Source organism: Lynx canadensis, chromosome A1 (assembly GCF_007474595.2).
Source record: "Lynx canadensis isolate LIC74 chromosome A1, mLynCan4.pri.v2, whole genome shotgun sequence".
Lineage (NCBI taxonomy): Eukaryota > Metazoa > Chordata > Mammalia > Carnivora > Felidae > Lynx > Lynx canadensis.
The window spans coordinates 111,290,598-111,314,399 of NC_044303.2; the positions used below are offsets into that span (position 1 = coordinate 111,290,598).

Genomic DNA, 23,802 nt, shown 5'->3' on the forward strand with positions numbered 1-23,802 from the left:
GCAGCTAGTGAGTGAACATAGGACTTCTCACCTGATACAGTTTGGCTGCTGGAGAGTGTGGCTAACTTCATGTGGGGCTTCTGCCTATCCTGATGACTCAAACAAATTATTGAGTCATATATTGTTTGTCTCTCCAGCCCTTGAACACTGTTAGAACAGAGTAAGCATTCAATAAATAAATGTTGAATGATTCTCATGCTCTTTTCTACATTTAGGGTGCTTAGGGTATGCTGGACCTCTGGTTCTGGATATAAATCACAAGGGATTAGAACTTTTGTTCCCAGTAGGGACCCCTGGAAGAACAGCTATTGTCTGATGAGCAATTACTGAGTGCCAGGCAAATGCTTACAAAGTGTGGTTCAAGGCCAAGGGCATCAAGCATGACCAGGTACTTATTAAAAAATGCATATCCTTGGGCCTTGCCCCAGACCTGCCCGTTGAGAACCTTTAGGGATAAAGCCTAGAAATCCACGTTTTATTTTTATTTTATTATTTTATTTTATTTTATTTATGTTTATTTATTTTTGAGACCGAGAGAGAGAGAGAGAGACAGCACAAGCAGGAGAGGGGCAGAGAGAGAGGGGGACAGAAGATCCAAAGTAGGCTCCACACTGACAGCGGAGAGCCAGATGCGGGGCTCAAACTCATGAACTGAGAGATCATGACCTGAGCCAAAGTCTGACACTTAACCAACTGAGACACCCAGGCACCTGGAAATCCACATTTTAAAAAATTTGAGGGTTGGCGGGGAGTGGCTCCTGGGTGGCTCAGTCAGTTGAGCATTAGACTCTTGATTTCTGCTCAGGTCATGATCTCATGGTTTGTGAGATGAAGCCCTGCATCAGGTTCCACAGAGCCTGCTTGGAATTCTCTCTCTCCCTCTCTCTCTGCCCCACCCCCTGCCCGTCTCAAAAATAAAATAAATAAAACTTTAAAGAAATTTAAGTTTTATTTCTTTAAGTAATCTCTACACCCAACATGGGACTTGAACTCATGACCCTGAGATCCAGAGTCGCAAACTCTTCTGACTGAGCCAGCCAGGCACTCCCAGAAATCTCCATTTTTAACAAGCATACCAGGCACACTGAAGTTTGGAAATTATTGCATCCCTAATTACAGAGGAGGAAACTTAGGCACACAGAGGTTGTACAAAGTCACAGAGCTGGTGAATGGTGGGGACAGGACTCTATCCTAAGACCATATGAATGTGGGATCCACAGTTTTAGCTATACACTGAAAAAATTGATGCTGGGTCTGACTGTGTGTATTTAGCCATATACATCACTTTGTGTCCACAAAGTTTGTTAGATTATGAACTCTTGTGAAATATTGGAAGGCAGTTAATGTGTTTTCTTTCTCTCAGTTATCTGTAGAATCCATTAGACATGCCTAGTACCTGGAAGACTCTCAATAAAAATCATTTGAATTGAATTCCTACAGATACATGATTATCTATTTCTATAAACATACATATACAGAGGACTTCTCATTTTCAAGTAGAATCTTGGAACAAGGTATAACAACTATAAACTTTCCCACTCTCTCTTGAACCCACTCAGTCAAACTTTCACTTATGCCAGTGTGTTGATGTGGCTCTTATCAGTATCACCAGTGACTTCAACATGGCTGAAACTAATGATCAATTGTCAGTCTGTATCTAACCTCATTCCTCTTGGTAGCTTTGCACATAGAGCTTTCCTCCCTCCTGAAACACTCTTATCTTGTCTTCTAAGACACTCCTCCTATCTCTCTGGATGCCACTGCTTTCTTTTTACTTTTTTCCCCCAATTAAAAAAAATATTTTTATTATTTTTAAATATTTTATTTTTAAGGAATCTCTACACCTAACAGTAGAGCTCAAACACACAAGAGTCCCATGCTCCACTGACTGAGCCAGCCAGGCACCCCTCCCCCAATTTTTTTATTGTGATAAAATACACATAACATAAATTTTACTATCTTAATCATTTTTTAAAAAATTTTTTTAATGTTTATTCATTTTTGAGAGACAGAGAGAGACAGAGCATGAGCGAGGAAGGGGCCGAGAGAGAGGGAGACACAGAATCTGAAGCAGGCTCCAGGCTCTGAGCTGTCAGCACAGAGCCCGACGCGGGGCTCGAACTCACGAACTGCGAGATTATGACCTGAGCCGAAGTCGGATGCTCAACCGACTGAGCCACCCAGGCGCCCCACTATCTTAATCATTTTTAAGTGTACAGTTCAATGATATTAAGTACATTCACACTGTTGTGCAACTGTCACCACCCTCCATCTCCAGAACTCTTTCATCTTGCAAAACTGAAACTGTACCTGTTGAACTATGAGTCCCCATCTGCCCTCCCTGCTCCAGCCCCTGGCAAACACTGTTCTTTCTGTCTCTATGAATTTCATCACTCTAGGTATCTCGCATAAGTGGATCATACAGTATTTATCTTTTTGTGACTGGTTTATTTCCCTTAGCATAAGGACCTAAAGGTGCATCCATGTTGTAGCATGTTGCAGAATTTCCTTCCTTTTTAAGGCTGAATAATATTCCATTCTATGTATATACCACGTTTTGCTTTACCCATTCATCCATTAACAGACACTTGGGTTGCTTCCACATTTTAGTTATCGTGGATGATGCTACTATGAACACAAGTATACAAATCTCTTCAAGACCCTGTTTTCAATTCTTTTGAATATATATCCAGAAATGGAATTGCTGGATCATATGGTAATTCTATTTTTAATTTTCTGAGGAATGGCCATACTGTTTTCCACAGTGGCTGTACTATTTTATATTCTCAATGATAGTGCACAAGTGTTCTAATTTCTCCACATCCTTGCCAACCCGTGTTATTTTCTGTTTTTTTTTTTTTAAATAGTAGCCATCCTATTGGATGTGAGGTGGTACCGTATTGCACCTTTGATCTGTATTTCCCTAATGGTGAGCAACATTGAGCATCTTTTCATGTGCTTTTTGGCCATTTATATTTCTTCTTTGGAGAAATGTCTGAATATTTCTTTTTTAACAACATCTTACTGATTCCTTTTCATCTTCCAGACCTCTTAACCTTGTAGTGGCCAAGGGCATCGTCCTTGGACTTCTCTTTCTACACTCAATTCCTTAGTGATTTCAAACAGTCTTATAGCTTTAAATACCAGCCACCTGCTGACCCTTCTCAAAAGATACCTTCAGCCCCGAACCTACCTCTGAGCTGAGGCTACCATTTCTATCTGCCTACAGGACGGCTGCACTTGGACATCTAATAGGTATGTTAAGCTTACTATGTCTTAATGCTGAGCTCCTTATCCTCCCCTGAATCTACTCCTTCCATAGTCTTCACATATCTTTTAATGGCAATTCTGTTTTTCCACTGGTTCAAGACAAAACTCTAGTCATCCTTGAATTCTTGTTTTCTCATGCCTCATCAACAAATCCTGTCAAAGCTATCTTCATAAAATATATTGACTTTGACCACTTCCCCTGCTACCACTCTAGTGTACTTTAACATCATCTCTTACCTGGTTTATTTCAGTGACCTCCTCACCTGTCTTCCAGCTTCAGCCTTTCCGCTTTCAGTCTGTCCTCCATAGGACAGCAAAGTAACCTGTAAAATCCAGTGTCAGATTATGTCACTCCTCAGCTCAAAACCATCTTTAGTACTCCTAGCAAAAGCCAAATTCCTAACAATGGCCTGTATCATTTCTTTCTTCTACATGTACACAATAAGCATCTTCCTACCTCAGGACCTCTGCATTTGCTGGAGACCGCAAATGGTGGAGACAGTGGTTTCTTTTACTTTGTGCCAGGGACCCCATGGCAGTTAGTAATGCCCATGGATTCCTTCTGATTACAGTATCTTTAAATCCATAAAATAAGTTTCATAAATTATAAAGAAAACCAATTATGCTGAAATACAACTCTCAAAATATTTTTAAAATGTGTAATAGAGTAATATATGTGTTCCTTATTAATTCATTAAATTACAAGAGCTAGCAGCATAATTATGAAGTAGTGATAACTGTAATGATATTTTAAGATATTTGCAGCAACTATAATGTGCTATGAAAATATCTGATTTCTACTAGCAACAACATCACAGGTGCTGCTAATAGCACTGTGATTTGCTGTCTGCATTCATAATTGAAGAACATGCCAAATGTTAATTCGTGAAAATAAAGATAACATTTTTTCCCTATCTGAAGTCAAGACTCTGTGAATTCTATACACAGATCTCTGGAGGAGAGTGTCTGCGGACTCCATGTTAAGAACCCGTGCCTTAGAATGCTCTTCTCCCATAAGCCCTCACAGCTCATTCCTTCACCTCCTGTAATTCAAAAGCCACCTTCTCAGTCAGCTCTTCCCTGAGGACTCTATTTAAATTGCAAGCCCACGTTCCCTATCCCCCTTTCCTACTTAATTTTTCTGAACAGCACTTACTCACCTTCAAATATAATATTTCACTTAAAAAAATTGTGCATCTCCTTCCACTAGAAAGTGAATTCCATGGGAGTAGGCATTTTTGTCTGCCACTTTTGTGCTGTGTCCTGAGCCCCTAGAATGGTACCTGCTATACAGGTGGCACTCAGTAAACATTTGTTGAAAAAAAAAATGAATAATTACATCTCCTAGAACTTTTATGTTTCTTCTCTTTTTTTTTCTGCAGTAAGTTCATGATTTGTGAGACTTATACTAAAGATTAAAGAGTTATAATTATCTCCTTTCCTATTATTCTGTAAACATTATCAAGGTTAACCTTAAACAGTAGCAGAGAGCAGCAGGAATGCAAGGATTCTGATGGAGCTTCCAGTCCTAAACAAGAAGTACCTTCCAAGGACTCCTTAGGGGACCTGTGTCTCACCCAAATTCAGGGAACCACGTTAGAGGCAAAGTGCTACCCATAAAATTCTTTCTTGCTGTTACAGCAGTCAGGCCCCCATCCCCAATCAAACCAGTAATTCTCATACCTTTTAATTCTGGCAGCATGGTAAAATGGACAACACATAATCTTGGGGGCATCCAAACCAGGTGCCAACTCTGCCACCACTTCCTAGCTCGTGTGATTGTTGGTGAGTCACGAAACCTTTCTGAATAGATAAAATGGGATTTTTCTGAGGATGAAATGGGATGACTGGCATAGTGCACAGCACAGGAGATGGTCATCTTCGCCCTCTTCCATCTCGCTAGGTCATTTTATAACTGCCTGCCAAGGCTCACAGGATCTTGATGGCTAAGAGGAGGAGCCTGTCCAGTCCTTTCCTGTATGTAAACCCGCTATATCTAGACCCAGAGTGCTTCCTTTGGACTGTGCCACTGTAAATTGGTGCCTCCATTCCCACTTCAGATGTGTGGTTAAGACTGCCATCTGGACCTTGACCATGAAGCCTACCATCTAGCACAGTTTTTTCTCTTCTACTTCTTTTTGCCCTAACTGGGAGATCTTGTATATGTCATCATAGAGGACAAGATAGAAATCATTGTTCTCCAGTATTTCCAGTGTTAAGAGCTTTCAGGGAGCATATTCACCCTTCCAAAACATAAACACCAGGGAAAGTGCTAATGTGCACTGTGCATTCTGAGCCAGGCTCCTGCTTTACACATATAGAATGTATGCAAACATATATACATATATGTATATATACACACGGCTTCAGGAACCCTCCAACCATCCTATTCTATAGAAGAAAGAGACCCAGAGAGACGAATGCGCTTGCCCACATCAAGTAGCTTCTCAACTGCAAAGCCAGGATTTGAATCCAGGTATTTGACCATTTTTGTTACATGCTAACAGCTTGTGACATCTGTTTTCTGGCACTGAGTTTAGGCTTGGGAAAATCCTACCAACTCAGAGCTAGAGTCAGGTCTGGAGGTGGTACCCCAGTTCCTCAGTCTTGCCAAACAAGCCTTCCCAGACTTTGTGAATGAAGGCCAAGGAAGAGAAACGCTTCTGGGACTCCCTTTGAGCTCATATTTCTTTCTTGTTGCAGAAAGGGCTTATTTCCACATTCACCATCTTCCTCTTTGTTGTGTAGACCATTTAACCCGTCAGAGGATTTGTGCTGTTTGTTTATTATTAGATTTATTTCTCCTATAAGCAAATGTGTTCACAACATTCCATGGGGGAATCTTTTTAAGTGCCACATAAAAGTCATCTTATGTAAATTGAGTATTTGTCTTTCCATAGAAGGGGGTGGAAGGGAAAGAAAGGAAGGATAAACAACCTTCAGTCTCGGAGAGGGAAGGCGGTTCCTGTCCCAGTTCACAACTCACCCATGTGCCTTCAAAGCCAAAGGTGAGTTGCAAAAATTATTGGATCATCTTTGAGGGGCAGCCAAAAGGGAGGGGGAAGGAAAAGTTGGCAACGATGCTTTGGGGATGTTGAACCAGGTTCCCAGGTCTCCCCAACAAACCCCGCCTGAGACCAGACCACCCTCTCCCCAATTGGGAGCATTGGGAGAAGGTTGCAGCTTGCCCCCGACACCTCCCCATCCAGGAGGCTAGCGCAGCTCCTTCCTCGAGAGAAGGTGAGCACCGCGGGCGCAGCGGGTTGGGTGGGTGTGGCCCGCGGCTCTGGGAACCGACCCAAGGCCCCGCCACCGCCCGCGAGCCGCCCGACAGCCCGCCTGCCTGGCGAGCGCAAGCGCTTCTTCCAGAAACTGCGAGGATCCGAGCGCACTGTTTGTGCACCACAAGGTCAAGTCGGGAAGTGGAGCCGGAGGAGGAGGGGCGAGGAGGCGAAGGGTGGGGAGAGGGGCGCCCCGCTTCCTCGCCAAGTGCCAGCCCTAGGAAGTAGCCCCCTCGGTTTTTAACCCTTTAGGGGGAATGGGAAGGACGAGCTAGGGGGGAAGGGAACACCTCGGGGCAAACTCCTACTGGGGCCAAGACTTGCAGCTACCCACCCACCCATCACTGCGTTCCCCACCCCCCGGAAATGCGGGGCAGAGCTGGGAGCCTGTAGGCACCCGAACGGGGGAGGGGGGCAACGAACCCGAGAAGGACCCTCTCCACGGACGGCCCCTCCTTCCTGAGGTCGCCGGCAATTTCAAGTTTCCCCCGCCCGGGATGTTAGTTTCCATCTGCTGTGGGTGGGGGAGAAGGGACGCGCCCCCTCCCCCAGACTCGCGCGCGTGCCCCTCCCCTCCGCTCCTGCCAGCACTTTCTGCTCACTTCTGGCGCTGCAGAGCGCCACGCGATTTATTCGGTTCGCATTTTTAAACCAGCGATTCGGGAGCAGGGCCTAGGGCGAGGGTCTTCCAGCGCTGGAGCCCCGGGAGGCGGGGTGCTCGGTGCAAACCTCGTTCCCTCCGCGAGTGTCGCCTTCAGGCTGTTATTTGCAAAGAAACGTCTTTTTGACGCAGGGAGAAATGGCAAATTTTAAGTACGTCATTAATATGGCGCCAAAAGATTTTTTTAAGTATAAGCTTGCTTTTTTTTTTTTTTTTTAAGGTTGCGGGGGGCGCCGCCCGGGTCTGGGGCTCGAAGGGGGCGGGGTGTGAGCAGAAAGTGTGAGAGAGTGGAGGGGCGGGGTATGTGTGTGAGTGTGTGAAGTGTGAGCAGACCTGATGGGACTTGCACGGGCGCAGCCGCCGCTCGGGCCCGGCCCTGGGGACAGGGCGGGCTGGGGGCGCCCCAGAGCCCATGGGGAGTCTGGGCCCGAGGTGCAGGCAGACGGGCAGCCGGGCAGAGCACCCTCCCCGCCCCCCCCCGCCCCCCCGAGGCCTGCAACCCTACCTGGACCCGCTGCCGGAGCCAAACAACCGGGCGGGGGGTGGGGCGGGAGACGGGGGGGGGGGTGTCAGGAGTGGAGATCCGAGTGAATAAGAAAAAAGTGGCTACTCCCCCTCCCTCGCTCCTCCCGCCCGCCCCCACCCCACCCCCACCCCAACACATTTTTTTTCTAAAGAGATCACAAGGAAGTCTTGGTTTAAAAAGAAACAGAAACATACACAGGGGGATTGGTGAATGGTGCCGACCGCGGCCATCGCAGTTGGAGGCTATTTTTTTGGGAGGGGGGTGAGTAGCGTCCATGGAGTTACTTTGTGCCCATTCCTAGCGGCAAGGGCTTACGTCCAGCGGGCTGACCGTCCCCAGCAGGGGTGCGGGGCCGGGGACGCCGAGGGCCCGGCAGCCTCCCTCGCCGCGACCCCGGATGGATGCGCGCCCCCCGCCCGCCCGCGCCGGCCCCAGGAGCTCCGGGTTTCGGGAGCATCCTTCCAGCGCCGGCCCCCGCCGCGGCGCGTAGTCCAGGGCAGCGCCCCTCAGAAGGGCACCGCGGAGGAAGGTAAGATCCTGCCCCCAGCGATGGGCCCTGCGCATCTCCACGGCGTTATTTTATGTTTTTGCAACAGATCTGCCAGCGCTCCTCGCTCCCTCGCTCGCGCTCTCTCTCTTGCTCGCTCGCTCCCTCTCTCTCCTGCTGGCTGCCTGTTCTAGGAAGCCAGGGCGCGGGGGGGGGGGGGGGATGCACAGCACCGGGGAGAGAGATTGCGCATGTTGGTCAGTCATGTTTTAAAGAGTACATTGCGGGGAGGCTGAGAGGGGCGCATGCAACAACAACTTTTGGAAGGGTGAGCTTGGCGACCTTCTTTATTAATGACTGCGGCAAAGCGCCCCCGGGCCGGTGAGGGGGCGCGGGCGGGCGGGGGCGCGCCAGGGCTGCAACTTGCCCCGCGGGCTCCGGCCGCGCGGAGGGGCTGCGGCGGGAGACCGCAGCGGAGGGGAGGTCGTTCTGCCGGAGACGGGGGTTCGGAGGACCCAGAGCTATCTGCCCTCCTGTCGCCCTGAGTTTCATTTTGTTGATACGCAGCACGTCCGGCCGCCGAACCGGGCTGAGCCGGTGCACATGACTCCGCGCTGGGCTCACGTGCAGCCGGTCCGGTCCCAGACACCTTCCGGGGGCCACCGCCTCCGCCCTGTCGCCCCCTCTCCGGGCTGGGTGCACGCGGGCGCTGCACGCGGGGGCAGCATGCTCAGCTCCCCGGCGCGGAGGCTCTGCACAAATTAAACAGTGTTTTGGAGGGGCGGGGGACACCCTTTCCAGGTGAGTATGCCGGGTGTGCAGTTCCGGCGTACGGGGCGCGGGCTGGGGTCGGGGGCAGTCCCCCCTCTGGGGCTGCGCGGGAGTCCGGCGGGGGAGAAGCGCTGGGAGAGTGGAAATGTACCGGCTGCGGCCGGAGCGGCGGGTGCGCGCCCGCGGGGCGACGGCAGGGGGCGTGGCCCTTGTTTACCTTCTCCCAACTCTGCCGGTTCGCGTCCCGCTTCGGGGACGGTACTGCAGTCCCCTGCCCTCCGCCTCGGTCCCTGCGCCCTGGGTGGTACTGGGAAGATGTAAGCAAGTGGCAGTCCCAGCCTGGGACATACACACCTGACCCTCAAATAAGTGACATTGCAGCCCCAGCCCCCACCAAACACCGCTGCAGTCCCTCTCCCGGATCCCGGGCCCCGCCCCGCCCCCGGCAGTGGCATCTTCCCGGCCTCACCTCCTTCCTCCCTCTCTCCCTCTCTCCCTCCCTCCTTCCCACCCACTCGCCTGCGCCTGCGGAGCGGCTCCCGCCCGCTTCCTCCCCGCCTGGGTGCAGACTTGTGGCTCCCTCCGGTCCCTTCCCGCCTATCACTGGGCCTGAGACACTCTCATCTCCAGGCCAAAGGATGAGAGGTCAGCCTCGCGATTCTTAGCTGTTACATCAGAAGGTGGGGATGTCTGCGAAACAGGGAGGAAGGCTTCGCGGTGGCTTCCAGAGGCCCAGGACACCCCCCCCCCACACACACACCCAGTCTCCCCCCCCCCCCCCCCCCCCCCCCCACACACACAGAGCTGCCCACTTCCTAAGAGGCTCGGCTCCTCTTACCCGCTTCACCTAAAGACCTCTCCCCCGCCCTGGACGTCAAGTCCGCAGCCCCCGGCCCGAACCGCCCCTTGCCCTTCCTTTGCCTGGGCCAGAGCCCCCCGCAGCCACCTCCGGCTCCTCCTCCCGGCTCCCGCGGTCGGAATCACGCCGGCGCGCCTCCAGCCTGCTGTCCCGCGGACTGCCTCCAGGGGCAGGCTGGAGGCGCGCGCCACCCCCTCCCAATCCCCGTAGCCATCGCCGCGGGCCGGGACGCTTTTTTTTTTTTTTTTTTTTTTTAAAACCACCTTGGCTGCAGGTCTTATGCCAGGGCTGGTGGGGGCGGGAAGGGCAGTGTTTCCCCTTGCCCTGAGCCAAGGGCACGGTGCACCCGGCGACTGTGGTCTCTGCAGATTTCCAAACCTTGCTCCCGCTTTTAGCAACCCTCGCTCATCTACTGCGGGACATAAAGTTTTACCCAGAGGCTGAGTTTGTAGGGGTCATCAGGAGGCATCTTGTTTGTGCTCAGAGTGGCGCTAAAGGGAGTTGGGGAGAGACTAAGAGAGCACGGCTGGCTTGCCGCCTTGCCTTTGTTGGAAGGGGGAGGAGCCCTGAGTTTTGAGCCCAAACTAGCTGTCAGGATGTCCCCTTAACGTTTATGTTTGCAAACTGAATCAGGGTCCCGGGTCCGCCGCCTGGTCCCTCCTCTCACGGTGGCATTGACTCCCTCCCTTCACTGGTAAAATTCCCAGTAGGACATTTGGCAAAAGGGCCATGCAAGGAGCTGCCAACCGGGCCTGGCCCTGTTTCCTGGGTTCCCAGGGTGCTGGCTTCTCCCCTACCCTGACTTCCTCTCTCACCTTAGGGCCCCAAGTGAACGCACCATCCCTCCCATCTCTTCTTCCTCAGGCGGGTTGGGACTTGCAAAGCGATCTAACAAGCAGAGGAGGAAAATAACAACAGAATAACTGTAAGGGGAAGGAATGAGTAATAAAGCCGACCCAGGCAGGGAGGAGGGCTTTCATGTTTAAGAGATGCTATTTGCTTTTTAGGTCACAGGCTGCAAAACAGGCTTTGATCCGAAGTGGGCGAATAATTTATTGAGAAAGTTTGCATGGTAGGGGAAAAAAAGGGATGTTTGTTTGATCTGGAGCCCTCTCAGTTGTCCCAAGTGCTGTTGGCTGTTGTTTGGAGTGGAAAAGCATTTGGTTCTACAGCAAATGCCTCGCAGAGGGAAGTCCTTGCCCCAGGCAGCAGGACTTGCAGTGAATATTGGTTTTGAAACTGTTTGGCCAAAGGTCTCTCCAGCACTTTTGGAGATGAAGTGTTTAAGGACAAAGTTGTTTGGACTCAGGATGCAGCAAATGTTTCCAGAACATTTCCCATCCAACGTGCTTTTTCTTTCCCTAAATTTCATGGCTAAATGGCCAGTAACATTATTCCAAGAGAGCTTCCACTTGCCTTTCATTGACAGGTGAGGTGGGACTGCTGGTCCCAGCCCCCAGATGTACCCTGGAGTCTTGAGGGTAGACCTCCGACACTGACTACCACATCCTTGACGGGGGCGGGGTGCTCTAGTTAACCGGGGTTCCAGGTAACAGGAAGGTAGTTGTCTTACACCCAAGACCCAGTTCAGTGACTTCCAGTGCAAATTCTTGACAACTCATCCACCAGGCTCTTTGCAGGCCTTACAGTTAGTTCTGTGTTTAGGTGCTCCAAGGAAAGACCAGGTTGTGAGGAGGTATTACTGGCCTGCTTTGTGCAGATCCACATAGGATACTGACCGTGTGGCTTAAAGTTTAGGAACCCAGGAAGGTTCTCAAATAACCCATAGGAATCTGGAGTACATCAGCCACGCTCTGGGGTTGTAGGCCTGTGCAGGTTAGCCCGGGGTGGGGGTGAGGGGGGCACATGGTATACCACCTGGAGTCAGAGAGCCTGGGTTCGAATGCTAGCTATGCAGTCACCAACTGTAACAGTGCTCTGTGCCTCACTTTCTTCATCTGTAAGTAGGGTTAGTAACAGTCTGTATCCCATGATTGGTGTATGGATTAAGCAATATATTGCATAAAGAAGATTAAACCCACAGCCAGGCATGTGGTAAGCACTTGATTAGCATTAGCCATTTTTACTATTATTATTAATGATCTGGAGAGGGCCCAAATGCAGCTTTGACCTTTGATCTCTCCCCTTTAGGCTAGGCCAGAGAGCCAGCTCCCTTCTCTGAAGAAGGGACGAGAAGGACCCTGCAGTTGCCAATGGGCAGCCATCTGTGGGACCAAGTGGACTGAGCATTGCCCTCTGAGGTGGAGGGTAGGGTGAAAAGGTGCCGAAGGACAAAGTAGACAAAGCCCCTTTTCATTCTTCCAGGATCCCCTAGGTATGTCCCCAGAACTGGGTTTGGAGGGTCGGTGTGGGCAGCGTGTTCCAGGGAGTTGGGTGCCCTCAGGGACACTTGGAATTGCAAGTGGGCAGTGATGAGCGTTGGAGGAGGGTTTAGGCTCCCCTCTGCTTGGAGAAGCAAGTTTGAGGATCTGTGTGTACAAAATCATTTTTTTGTAATGGCAATTACTGTCCCTCAGAAGGCATTAAAGTTAATGAGAGATAGGAAAGACTGGGGCTCTGACCCCCGTTTAAAGCTGGTTTAAGAGTGTGCAGCTCTTGTTTTCTGAATGTCTGGCCTTCCCGACACAAGGAGGCTCTGAGGACAGGTTTTCCAGCCGAAATATCATTAAATTGTATTAGCATCTTATTACACACACGCCTAAGCGGTCTGCCTCAGACAGGGAGACTTTTTGTTTCTCTTTGAAAGATTGTGTCTGGAATGGTAAATTGCCTGCTTGAAAGCCGTTTTCCCCCCCTTTTTAAGGAGGAAGACGAAGTCCTGCTGTGTGTGGTGGCGGGCAGGGCAGGCCTGGTGGCCCCCAGAGAGGAGAGGCCGGAGGCCAGGTTGGGGTGTTTTAACTGCCCAGGGAGCGGCTGCACTAGCAGGCCTGAAAGGCCCACTGTTCCCAGGGTCAGCTGGAAGGGCGTTAATGGAGGCCCAGGGTGTTTATTTGAGTTTATTTGTGGCGAGGTCTTTAAAGGGGGCTGGCATTGGGCATTGGTGTTTCAAGTCCAGACCCGAGGCCCCCACTAAGACCAATGGCTAGTGCTGCCAAGAAAACATCTGCCACCAAATTGCTGCCCTATTACTGAGTTGACATTGATCATTAGCCAGGAGCCCAACCAAATAAAGCCTCCTGGAAAATGTGTGAGGTTAAGATGGGGAAGGCAGGCTGTGAAAACAGGACGAAATCTTGGCCTGGGGTGTATGTTCCTGCAAGCTGCAGGCCAGCCAGCTGGGCTCTGTGCACCCCACACTTCTACAGGGAGGGGACAAGAATTCACTCAGCATCCCTGTGTATCAAACCCCTTTTGTGTGCTGGACATAACACGAGCGGGCACTGGAGCTCCAGCAGAGATCCAGACAGACATGCTCCTTCCCCTCTTCTCCAAAGAGGACATTGAACAAGTAGCTCAACAGACACTAATCATGGTGGATGCTCTGAAGATGTTGAATAACCAGGTTGTAGGTTTTCTTTAGATAAGGTAACTGGCATAAACCTCCTTGACCTTTAAGTTGAAATGTGAAGGGTAAAAAGTCAGACATGCATAGACTACTAGAACCTTACAGCAGAGAGCGCAGCTTGTGCACTGGTCCTGAAGCATGGAATATTTGGCTTGTTTCAGGAAATGAAAGGAGACCAGTGTGGCTAGAAAGTGGTGAGGAAGGGGATAGTGGTCCATGTGAACTTGTTGAGGTAGGGAGGGGCCAGATCATGTAGGATATTGTGGTAAAGAGCTTGAATTTTGCCCTTTGATCAGCAGGAAGCCTTTGAAAGATTTTAAATAGGGGTATGACATGATCTGATTTATGTTTCTTTAAAGGTCATTTTGGCTGCTGTGTGGATTCTAGATTGAGGGGTGGAGGGGAGCAACAGTGGAAGGTGGGAGATGAATGAGGAGTCCAGGCAAGAGATGAGACTGGTTTGGACCAGTGTGGTAGCAGCAGAGATGGGGAAAAGTGGATGGATTCACAGTATGTTCTGGACAGAGAGCCCCCTGGCCTTGCCAGGGGACTACTGTGGGGGCAGAGATTGCACAGAGAGGCTGTGGGAACTCTAGGACACCCACGCTCCCGAAGGAGAGCTTCTGCTCTCTGTCTCCAGGCTGGGGATGGTGTGGGAGGTGCAAAGGGAAGGAAAAGGGGACCCTTTTCAGGGGGTCACCTTTATCCCCAAAAGCAAAACGCCTTGTGACACTGGGGTGTTTTTCCAGAGCAGACCTTGCTTTGGGAGAGATGGGAGGGGCCAGTGGAGAGAGAAAACCAGAGGCCAAGACCAAAGTGTCAGCAGCCCCCCACACACCCCACCTGGATTTCAGCTTTGGGGAAGGAGTCCTCCCTGTCTCCTAGTTGAGTTGGGGGTGGGGAGTCAAGGGACAAAAGGCTGTCCCACAGGGAAGCCCAAGCCTCATTTGGAGCTTCATTAGCCACTAACAGTGGAGGTTCACCTGAGGCAGGGAGGCCTTTGGAACAGACTTGGTTCAAAGGAAAGAAACTTCGCTAACAAAAAAAGTAGCTTCCCTCTGAAGCCTAGTTATTATTCCAATTAAGCCACACAAAATCTGCTCCCTTAATAACACCCTACCCAGAAGAATTCTGGGGTGTTTTCACGGAGGGAAGGTTGGACTGGGAGCAGGCTGAGGGTGGGGTGTAAGTCTGAAAGCTGGCAGGTTACCTGTTGGTCCTTGGGCAACAGGAAACAGCATCACGAGAAGGGTGTTGGCAATCGAAGAGCCCTGTTATAGGAGTCCTTCCTTGCTGTACATGAGCCCCTCAGGGCATTGGTAGGAGGACCCCTTACCTGGCCCAGGGTTCTCACGATATGACTAGCACTTATATGGAGAGCCAGCCACTGTGCTTAAGGTTTTACGCTGCTCTCATTTATCCTCACCAGCTGATTCTGGCCCACGGATGTGTTTAGTTTGGCCGTCTCAAAGTGTTTTTAAAAATTCTGAATCAGTTGCCAACATTTGAAGTTCAAGAGACTTCTGTAAAAATCCAGATAGAACCTTATCCTCTGGGAGGTATGTCTTTTCCAAGGTCTCTGGTCTCTTGAGGGGTAAAGCTAGGATTTGAACTCGGCACCCCAGAATCCAGAGCTTCTGCTTTTCTGCTTTGGGAAACGCTGGCTTGGAAGTGCCCTCTTTACTGGAAGTGGAGAGACATGGGCACGACTTCAGGAGAAAACCGGTGGCTTGCGTTTATAGCACTTCTCCTCGCCCTGCCCCACCTGTGAGAGCACTGGGCTGGCAAGATGCAGGCTAGAGTCAGGGCCCTATCGAAGTCATCTTGTCACACTCAGAACCTGGAGGACTGTAAAGATGACAGCTGTGGGTGGCAGAGCATTATTGCCCCATTCAGTCCATGACCCAGGCCATGGGGCTGAAGTCTAAAGGTCAAGGGCACGTGCTCACAAGCTTTACAGTCTTAGGAAAGTCACTTAACCTCCGTGCTTCCTTTTTCTAATCTGCAAAAGGGAAGCAGTCATCATGCCCACTGGCACAAAAGGGCTGTTCTGAGGGTTTCATGAGGTCCCTGTGTAGCAGGGCATCCCCCTTTTTCTGCCACAATGAGTGTTGAGCTATTTAACCTCCCTGGCACCCATGCCGCCCGTGTCCTCAGACCTCCCCCCTGCACCTCTGCACCCTCTGGAGAGTATGTTGCCTGCACCTTTGGAGCTGGCAGCAAGCAGCCCCAGCGAATGTTTTTGTCATCCTGATCCTACTGTTGGACACTGGAGTGGGGAGAAGCTCCTGACTAAGGTTAGGTCTGAGGCAGGAGGGTCCTGGCTGGCTCAGAGGTCTGGACAGTCATGCCCCTGCCCTGGAGAGCTAATGTTCCCTTGTCTCTGCAGGGCCACAATAAGATAAAGGGAAACCCAGGGCTCGGCGGAACAGACTTGGAGGGGTTGGCAGTGGCAGGCAGCCCATGGGAAGGTGGGGAACCTGGTTGGCCTGCAGCCGGGCTGGGCAGCAGGGGTTTTCTCTCTACTGACACTGGCTCCTTGCCCTTTACTGTGGGCAGTGAGGCAGCCCAGGTTCCAGACTAAGAGGGATGTGGTGGAAAATGCTTTGGGTCCTGAATCCCAGATCTCTTCTCACATTAGGACTCCAGCCACTGACTAGCTGTGAGACCCAAGGCAGGTGAACCAGCCACTTGGTGTGCTCCCCTCCAAGAGGAGTCAAAAGCAAGTTCTGCCACTCTGGGTTCTGCGGGATTCGAGGAAATGGTGGGTGGGAAAGCACTCCCAACAGGCAGGAGCTCACAGGGCACAAAGGCAGCTCAGTGTGGGCTCAGGGATCAGACCACGTGGATTCAAATCCCAGTTCAGCCAGTTACTAGCACAACAAGGTCCTGCACCACTCCAGAAAGGGGAGCCAATAGCTCGCAACTTCCGGGTTGTTAGGAACACGAGCTGAGGTAGTGTTGGTAGAGGAATGAGCTCAGTATGGAGAGCTTCCCTTCTTACCTTGAAGTCAAATACTATAGTTGAGATAAAGTTGATTTGAACTCTAATGTGGAGAAGGACATTGGGGGAGGGAGGGCAGCCCAGCCTAGGACCAGTCACCCTGGGCCTGGTGTGTCTCAGGGACCCAACTTGGAGCCATTCTGCCCCTACCCCTTTTCCACACCCCTCTGGCCACCACTCTCAGGATGTGCCCTTAGTGCTGTGTGAGCTGGCTTGTCTCTAAACTCACACGGCAATGGTCCCTCTGGAAGAATCTTGTTTCTTCTTCCTGCCCCTCCTCGGCACCCTGCAGAACACCAGATGGGAGTGGATTCTCTGGAAGGCCTGAGTTGCCTTGAGTGGAAGCTGGGGCTGGGCAGGCCCTAATCATTGTTCTGGGGCTGCTGACCCCCTTGCCCTCCTCCCTCTGTTGTCTTTGGCCAGACTCCTGCTCATCTGAGGCTCTGAGCTCAGGAAGTGGGAGATGCAGCCCCCTGCCCCACCCCCAGGAGTCCTGTGGGTGGGTGGGTGGGGAGAGGGCGAGGATGGCTGGGGAGAAGGCTACGGCAGGACCTATTCTCATTCTTCACTGCAGCAGGGGCGAGTGTGGGGAGGTAGGTGATCAGGCAATTTTCTGAGAGATTGAGGATTTCCTGTGCCTCCTGTAAATGTAATGGGGCCTGCCTTTTATTGCAGATGGAAGAGAAGAGGCGAAAATACTCCATCAGCAGCGACAACTCTGACACCACTGACAGTAAGCCCTTCCTGCTTGGGGCTCCTACAAGGAAAGCATTTAAATAATTAACAGGCCCACAGGCCCAGATTGGGGGAGGCTGCCCCATGGTCTTCATGTTGACGAAAGCATAAATCAGGCCAGGTCCTTGTGCTCCTACGAAAGTCTTCACACCCTGTGGCCTCCAGAGCCTGGTGTTCTATTCACCCTGTACCCTTTTATCCCCTAGGTCTCAGTCCCATGTGTTTTGATCTGGTTGGAAAAGATCAAATCCCCTCTGGGTGTTTGCATATGCTGCACCTGGCTCCTCAGAACACTTCCCGTTCCCTCTGGCCCTTCTGTTAAATCAGGGCCCTGTAGGAAGTCTCTACACAACGGACAGAAAACCTGTTTCTTTTTATTATAATTACCCGATATGAATATCATGTCCTAACGAGCCATAAGCTCCTTGATGAGAGGGGTTATGTTTGGCTCACTGCTGTATCCCCAGCTAGATCCGGCACATAATAGGTGTTAAATAAATGCTTGTCAAGGGAGTTAATGAGGCATCTTGGCAGTAGAATCTCAGAGGTAGACTTGTGTATGGGCTGGGTGTGGAAGCTGGATGTCCTGGGGTCAAGGGAGCCGCAAAGAAAAAGGGGTCAAAGAGAAAAGGGAGCTTAGGGAGCCTCTTCTCAAATTTGGGGGAGGTAAGGGAGGTTTGTATAAGGAGAGAGCTTTTCTCTGGTACCAAAAGGCAGCTCTTCCCAGATGCTGCAGGAACCTGGGCCTGCATGGAATAGCCAAGTAAGGAGTTCTGTTCTGCCCTATGTAGGAGAGGTGCCCTGCCAGACAGATCCCACCAACAGTGCATGCTGGTGGGAGCCCAGGCTGAGGAAGAGGCTGAACTAACTGCCAGGGAGGCTGGGCCTGGAGCCCTGTAGCTCTAAACCTCAGTCTGTTCATATGTGGTGAGCAACTGGGATTTGGGAGATCTCCAAGGCCCCTTGGAGCTCCTGGAGTTTCACAGCCGCCCAACAGCCTGAAGATAGATGCACCCAAGATGGCCAGTCCATCCCAGCCCCTTCCCTACCTCCAGGTCTCATTCACTGTCCTTTGGGGTCTGTTTGCTCGCCTTGGCTCTGGTGTCTAACCTGGCCAGCCCTTCCTCCCTGCAGCAGGAGATCACAGCATCCGGCCCTCTGTGGCCACAACCACACTGCCTGTGGCTTGTCTCAGTAGAGCCAAGAAGAACCGCATCCTCCGCTTCTAACTCCATTGCAGACGAAGGAACTCTTGAAGGCCAGGCACCTGCAAGAGTGGCTGTCTGGGCAGCTGCATCACAGTTGGGCAAGGGTACTCCCTTTCCACCAGCCCCCACCACTGTACACCCCCATGGCTGTTGCTCCTTTGACCCTTGGGGTGGAGGTCACAGTCTTTGAGTCCAGTAAGGGTCTTAAACCCTAATGATAATCGCTAATATTTATGGAGGCGGTGGTCTGTGCCAGGGACTGTACTGACACTTTACAGGCATAATACTATTTCATCCTCCCAACAACCTTTTGCCCCCATTTTAGAGAAGGGCAAACTGAGACTCCAAGAGGGTAAGTCATTTGCCCAGGGTGACAAGTTAGGAAATGGGTCTACTTGTAGCATAGCGTTCTTCCCACCTCCCTTTTGTCCCTCTTTATATCCACTGGGCATCATCCCAGAGTATCTAAACCTGGGGCAGGAACGAAGAGTGGCCACAGAAGGCTTATTCTGGTCCTCCTTCACCAAGGAGGAAGCAGAGGACCAAAGAGGGCAAGGGACTTGTCACGGGTCGTACAGTAAACTAATACTGAGTCCTGGCCACTGCCTTTTATTTCCTAAGTCCCTTACGCTTGGTGAGTGGAGGAGGTATTCATGTCCGCATTCATCATTGATGAAGTCCAGAGCAGGGACAGGTGCTCACAGAGGTTTCCACCTGCTGAACATTCAAGCCAGACCCTTCCTTACAGGCTTCCTATCCTTGGATGTGGGTGGGTGGGTGGTGTTCCCTGCCTTCCAGGGGCCCCTAATGGGCTGTGCTCTCTCTGCAGGTCACGCTACATCTGCATCAAGATGCTCCAAACTGCCCAGCAGCACCAAGTCGGGCTGGCCCCGGCAGAACGAAAAGAAGCCCTCCGAGGTGGGTAGTGACAGGTGTCCAGAGAAAGATGAAGCAGTGGTGGAGAAGCCACAGGAGAAGAGACCTGTGGACGGTTAAGGGAATAAAACTCTGCAGATGTATGGGAGAGAGCATTCCTGGCAGAGGGTCCAGTCACCAGAGGGAGGCCAGAGTGGTTGAGTGGAATGAATGGGAGGAGGGGGTGTGGATGCCAAGCTTTGTAGGATGTTGTAAAAATGTTCCAAGTGAGCTGAGCAAGAAGAGAAGCCTTTCAAGGATCATAAGCAGGGTAATGACATAGCCTGATGTTTTAATAAAAGGCCCCACTGACTGCTGTGAGGAGAAAGGAGGACTCTTTTGCAGTTGTCCAGAAGAAAAGCAGTGGTGGCTGAGAGCTGAGTAGTAGCAGTGGAGAAAGAAGCAGTAGGATTTGGGGTGTTCTGGTGGCTAAGCCAAGGGTGATGGGATGTGCTGATACAGGGGTGACGGCTGTGGTCCTCGGGATCATCTATCCAGTTAGGTCATCTGCTCCTTATTCTTCCTGTTTCACCTGCATTCTAAGTCTTCCTTACTCTGACCTGGGATGTTTCTTGTGGCAGGTAGAGGTGTTTGACTTCTTGAACTGTGGAGAAGTGTGTCAGGGGTGGGTAGTGCTGGACACGCGGGGCCATTGTGATCCTGCTTCTTGTGGCCACTGACAAATCACATCCTAGGGCCACATCACTCTCTTTCAGGTCTTCAGTGCATTGCACTGGGGACAGCAGATGCCCTTGGCCCAGACGCAATTGAAAGAGCATTGAACACCCAAGAAGCAGGGGTTTGAATCTGGGCCTTAAGAGAGACATTGTTCTGTAGCCTACAGAGTAGCCAGGAGCTGGGCTGAACACTTGACTTTTTTAATCCTTAAAAGTAACTTAGGGTTCTCAATCTTCCTCTTACAGTAAAGAAATTGAGGATCTGTATAGCCAGGACTTGACGCTCTTGAGGCCAGTAGTGCCAAGGGTAGAAGGGCCTAGAGTCTTGAGGCAGAGCTCCTGACATGGAGTGGGGGAGGGTATCTTTGTTCTGAGCCTGGAGTCCTCTCTCCCCACTAACCACAGGGGCATTCATGACTATGGGGGCCAATCCTGAGCAACAGTAGTTAGCCAGCCCCTAAGATGCAGTGGAGGCATCTTTTGTAGAACCTTGCATTTGAAAAATAACTCCCCAGGTCCTGGAGCTGGCCTAGCCTAGGACTTTTGTATGTTTGGCAGGAGAGGGCAGGTAGTTGAGACCCGATGTCTCCCATCCCCATCCTTTAACTTAGTGTCTTCCTTTGGCCCTGTGGGAGAGGGGTGGAGATGGAAGGAGATACCTCTAGGAATCCCGTGAGGACTGGAACAAGAGGTGGGCAGAGGGATGCTGTTTTGAGATTCTTAGTGCCCTCGTGGACTAGCCCTGCTCAGTGGCTATATGGGATGTGCTCAAGGGCACTGGGACATAAGAGGCAGAGTGTGCTCTAGAACCCTGGGAGCCTCTGGGGCTGCCTTTCTGCTCCTCCACCCTTATTCCCCACCTGTCCTCCCACCCTCTTCTTAGAGCCACAGGGGCTCCCCAGTGGCTATGGTTGAATTAGTAAAACAATAGCCACCTTTATGTGCCTTCCAAGTACCTAGGAAGCAGGAATTCTCTTCCCATTTTGGAGATGAGGATTCTGCCTGCCCCTGCTCTCAATGTTGGAGAAGAGTTGGGCAGTTCTGGGGAGCTCCTGGGGCTGGCTGGTTCCCCAGACTCTGCCTACCCTGCTTCCTCCAAGCTCCAGGAGGAGGTGGGGCCATTTCTCAGGGTAGAAATCCCAGGGGCAGGACTGCCATCTCTATCCTGGATAGGCCAGGGGCTGGGAGGAAACAGGTGTCTTCAAAGGCCGAGGGGAAGAGTGATTTGCATGGGGTTGAAAATTCCCCTCCCTCTTGGGTTTTCCAGCGCAGAGCCTTTGAACCTTTCTCCACCTAAAAATAGAGTTAAATCATCAAAAGGCCGTTGATGCCAGGCCTTGCTGGCTACTGGTTGTGCATGGCTCTGGGTTCGAGCCCAGGGGCCTCTGCAGGCAGCTCTGAGGCCTGACTGGCATCACCCGCCCTCAAGTCCTGGGCTCCAGGAGGGCTGAGGAAGTCCTCACTGCCTTGAACTGTCGCCAAGGACAAGCTTTTCCTCCCACAGCAGGCTGGAGTGCAGCCTGTGAGGTTTCCCTTGTCCCCTAAGTGAGGAGGCTGAGCCATAGCCGGCATAAATTCCCAGTGATCGTGGGGCCGAGAGGAAACCATCAATGAAAGCTTCCAAATTATTTGGCTCATGAGAAGGTAGAGATGAAAAGCAACGATTTGGCGGCAGATAACGTTAACACTAAATCTCCTCTCTGGGCTGTTCCCCTCTCTTTCTGTGAATGGGTTGGAGAGGCGGGCCTTTAGAGTCTGCTGGGCCTGGGGACCAAGGGCTTTGGTCGCCCTGGTGAAAGGGGATCTGGGAGTCCCAACTCTCCAGTACTCTAAAGTAAGACACCTGTGGGGTAGTTGTCAGTCTGGCCCAAGGTCCCAGCCACAATGTTTGCAAATGGATGTGCATGGTGCATTCCCCTCCCTGGTGGGGAACCCTTGGTTCCCTTTGTCTCTTCATCTCTGAATGTGGACAGTGATGGCATGGGGGATTTGAGGGCCAGGAGCATATAGCATAGCAGCAGTACCAACACCTAGTTAAGCCAAAAGCCACAGAAAGGGCTGGGCTTGGGTTTATGCCAGATGGGCAACTGCCCCTGTGATGACCTGCCAGGGGCTGCCCTTCCCAGTGCACCCGAAGGTATAAATCTCAGAGCCCCATCTACACTGGAGTAAGGTGCTGTAGGGCAGAAAAAAGTGTTCGGATCAGGAGTCAGGACCCTGGACAGGGCTGAGGCCTTGAGACCCAGCTTCCCCTCTGGCCTGTAACCAGTGGGTGCCTCCCTCAGCCAGAGTGGGGGGGGTGGGGGCGGAGTACAGGTCTCAGTACTGGAGCTGAAGGGACAGGCCCCGGGATTCTTGAGAGGCTGGATTTTTGGTAAAAGTGAACCAAGTCTGAAGTTGGCCCCTTTGGTAGTAGAAGGAAAAGGTAGTGTTGACCCCAAGGACACAGGCTGCCCCCTTCCTCTGTTCTGCCTGCCTATAGGATTCCAACAAAGCTGAGATTTGTCGCTTAAGGCTTAAGTCCTGAAGGAGTAGAAGGGATTAGCCTGCCCTGGGAAGGTGGTACTAGTGTATAAACCATGCTGAGGCCTTGGATTTCTGGCCTGGCTTGTCTGACCAGATGGTATAACCATTATTGGTGCTTAACACTTTGTGGGGCCTATTTCTGAGAATCTGATGGAATCCCAAAGATTATTCTTTTAAATATTAATACCAGGCCCCCATCCCATCCCACCTCACCCCCAGGAATTCTGACTTAAATGGCCTGGAGTGTAGTCCCAAGTATCTGTCCTTTTTTAAAGCCCTTTTGTTGGTCTACTGCCACAGACCTTTCTCCTTAATTTACTAAGACAGGAGGTCCTGGCTTGATCCTTCCTGGAAGGACCCTGAGGTTGAAGGAGGAAGAGGAGGCTTTCCAGCCTGTTTCAGTGAACTAAGCAAAAGCAGGGAGTGTGGTTGAGGGCAGGCCCCCAGCTGACCCCTACTCACATAGTGGCCAGGGGGACAGACAGGTTTCCATCGCCCTGACCAAGCTATGAAGGAGTTCTGGAGGAGAAATGAGGCCAGCCCCCTGGGTTGGAGGCTGCTGTTTGAGGCTGTGTCTTCCTCAGGCCTGGGCAGAAAGGTAGAAGGAAGGGCAGGCCGAATGGTGGGGTTTCCCCTCCAGACAGGGTTTTCAGGAAGTCTGAGTCCCCGGAAATCAGCCAGTGGGCAGGGACATGGGTCTCCAGGACCCAAGAGCTACTGATAATGATTAAACTCAGCAAGCACTTGAGAACGCCTGATAGGCCCAGCTGGGTGCTAGGGGTACAGAAAATGCAGGCCCTGTCCCTGGGGAACTGGTCCTTTGACTGGCAGCAGGATGCAGGTGCTACACAGGAAAGTGTCCGTTATGGGAGGTGCAGCCAGCTTTGCCACTGAGGAGCTCTGTGACTTTGGGCAAGTGACTCTATCTCCCTGAGCCTGCAGGTCGTTATCTATAGAGCCCTGCCATGGAGTTTCTGTTCAGTAGATAGGACTGTCCTTTGCTGAGGCCTCTGAAGCCTGAAGGTGGAGGAGATCCCAGAAATAAGTGGAGGTAAAACTGGCCTCCCTGGGGTCAAAGCCTTGATGGTCCCAGAACAGGGTAGGTAGGAGTTGGGACCTGACCGTCAGCTTCCTTTGCAGGCCCTGGTGACAAATCAGTATATCCCTAGAGGAGAGAATAGGGCCTCTCTGCGGGTTCCACAAGGGCCCTTCACCAATGCTCAGCTTCTTGCCCTAGGGGAAGAAGGGGCATGCTAGAAAAAAGTGATTCTTGTGAACAGTTTCTGTCACCACTGAGGTGTCTGCCAGAACCAGTGTCCGTGAAAGTTCCTATAGAAGTCTCCCCCACCCCTTCTG

General features: G+C 51.4%; 1 protein-coding gene and 1 long non-coding RNA gene across 9 annotated transcripts in view; one reads left to right on the forward strand and one right to left on the reverse strand.

Moving 5' to 3' along the window:
* Positions 1-6,556, reverse strand: part of LOC115516040 — a 53,196-nt gene extending 46,640 nt beyond the window's left edge. The window contains exons 1-2 of the long non-coding RNA XR_003969466.1: positions 4,954-6,556; positions 3,508-3,593 (exon numbers count right to left, since the gene is read on the reverse strand). This is a non-coding gene — a long non-coding RNA (uncharacterized LOC115516040). The remainder of the gene's footprint in view (positions 1-3,507; positions 3,594-4,953) is intronic.
* A 60-nt stretch (positions 6,557-6,616) lies between these two features.
* Positions 6,617-23,802, forward strand: part of JADE2 (jade family PHD finger 2) — a 54,076-nt gene continuing 36,890 nt past the window's right edge. For 2 of the 8 annotated variants that reach the window (XM_030318268.1, XM_030318278.1), the window contains exons 1-3: positions 8,493-8,553; positions 17,061-17,118; positions 19,158-19,246. In XM_030318268.1, the coding sequence (XP_030174128.1) occupies positions 17,061-17,118; positions 19,158-19,246 (147 nt within the window). In that variant the 5' untranslated portion in view covers positions 8,493-8,553. Of the gene's footprint in view, positions 6,680-7,840; positions 8,268-8,467; positions 8,554-11,375; positions 11,911-12,006; positions 12,191-17,060; positions 17,119-19,157; positions 19,247-23,802 lie in introns of those variants that run through there. The other 6 variants (XM_030318306.1, XM_030318287.1, XM_030318301.1 and 3 more) reach the window with 6 other exon arrangements.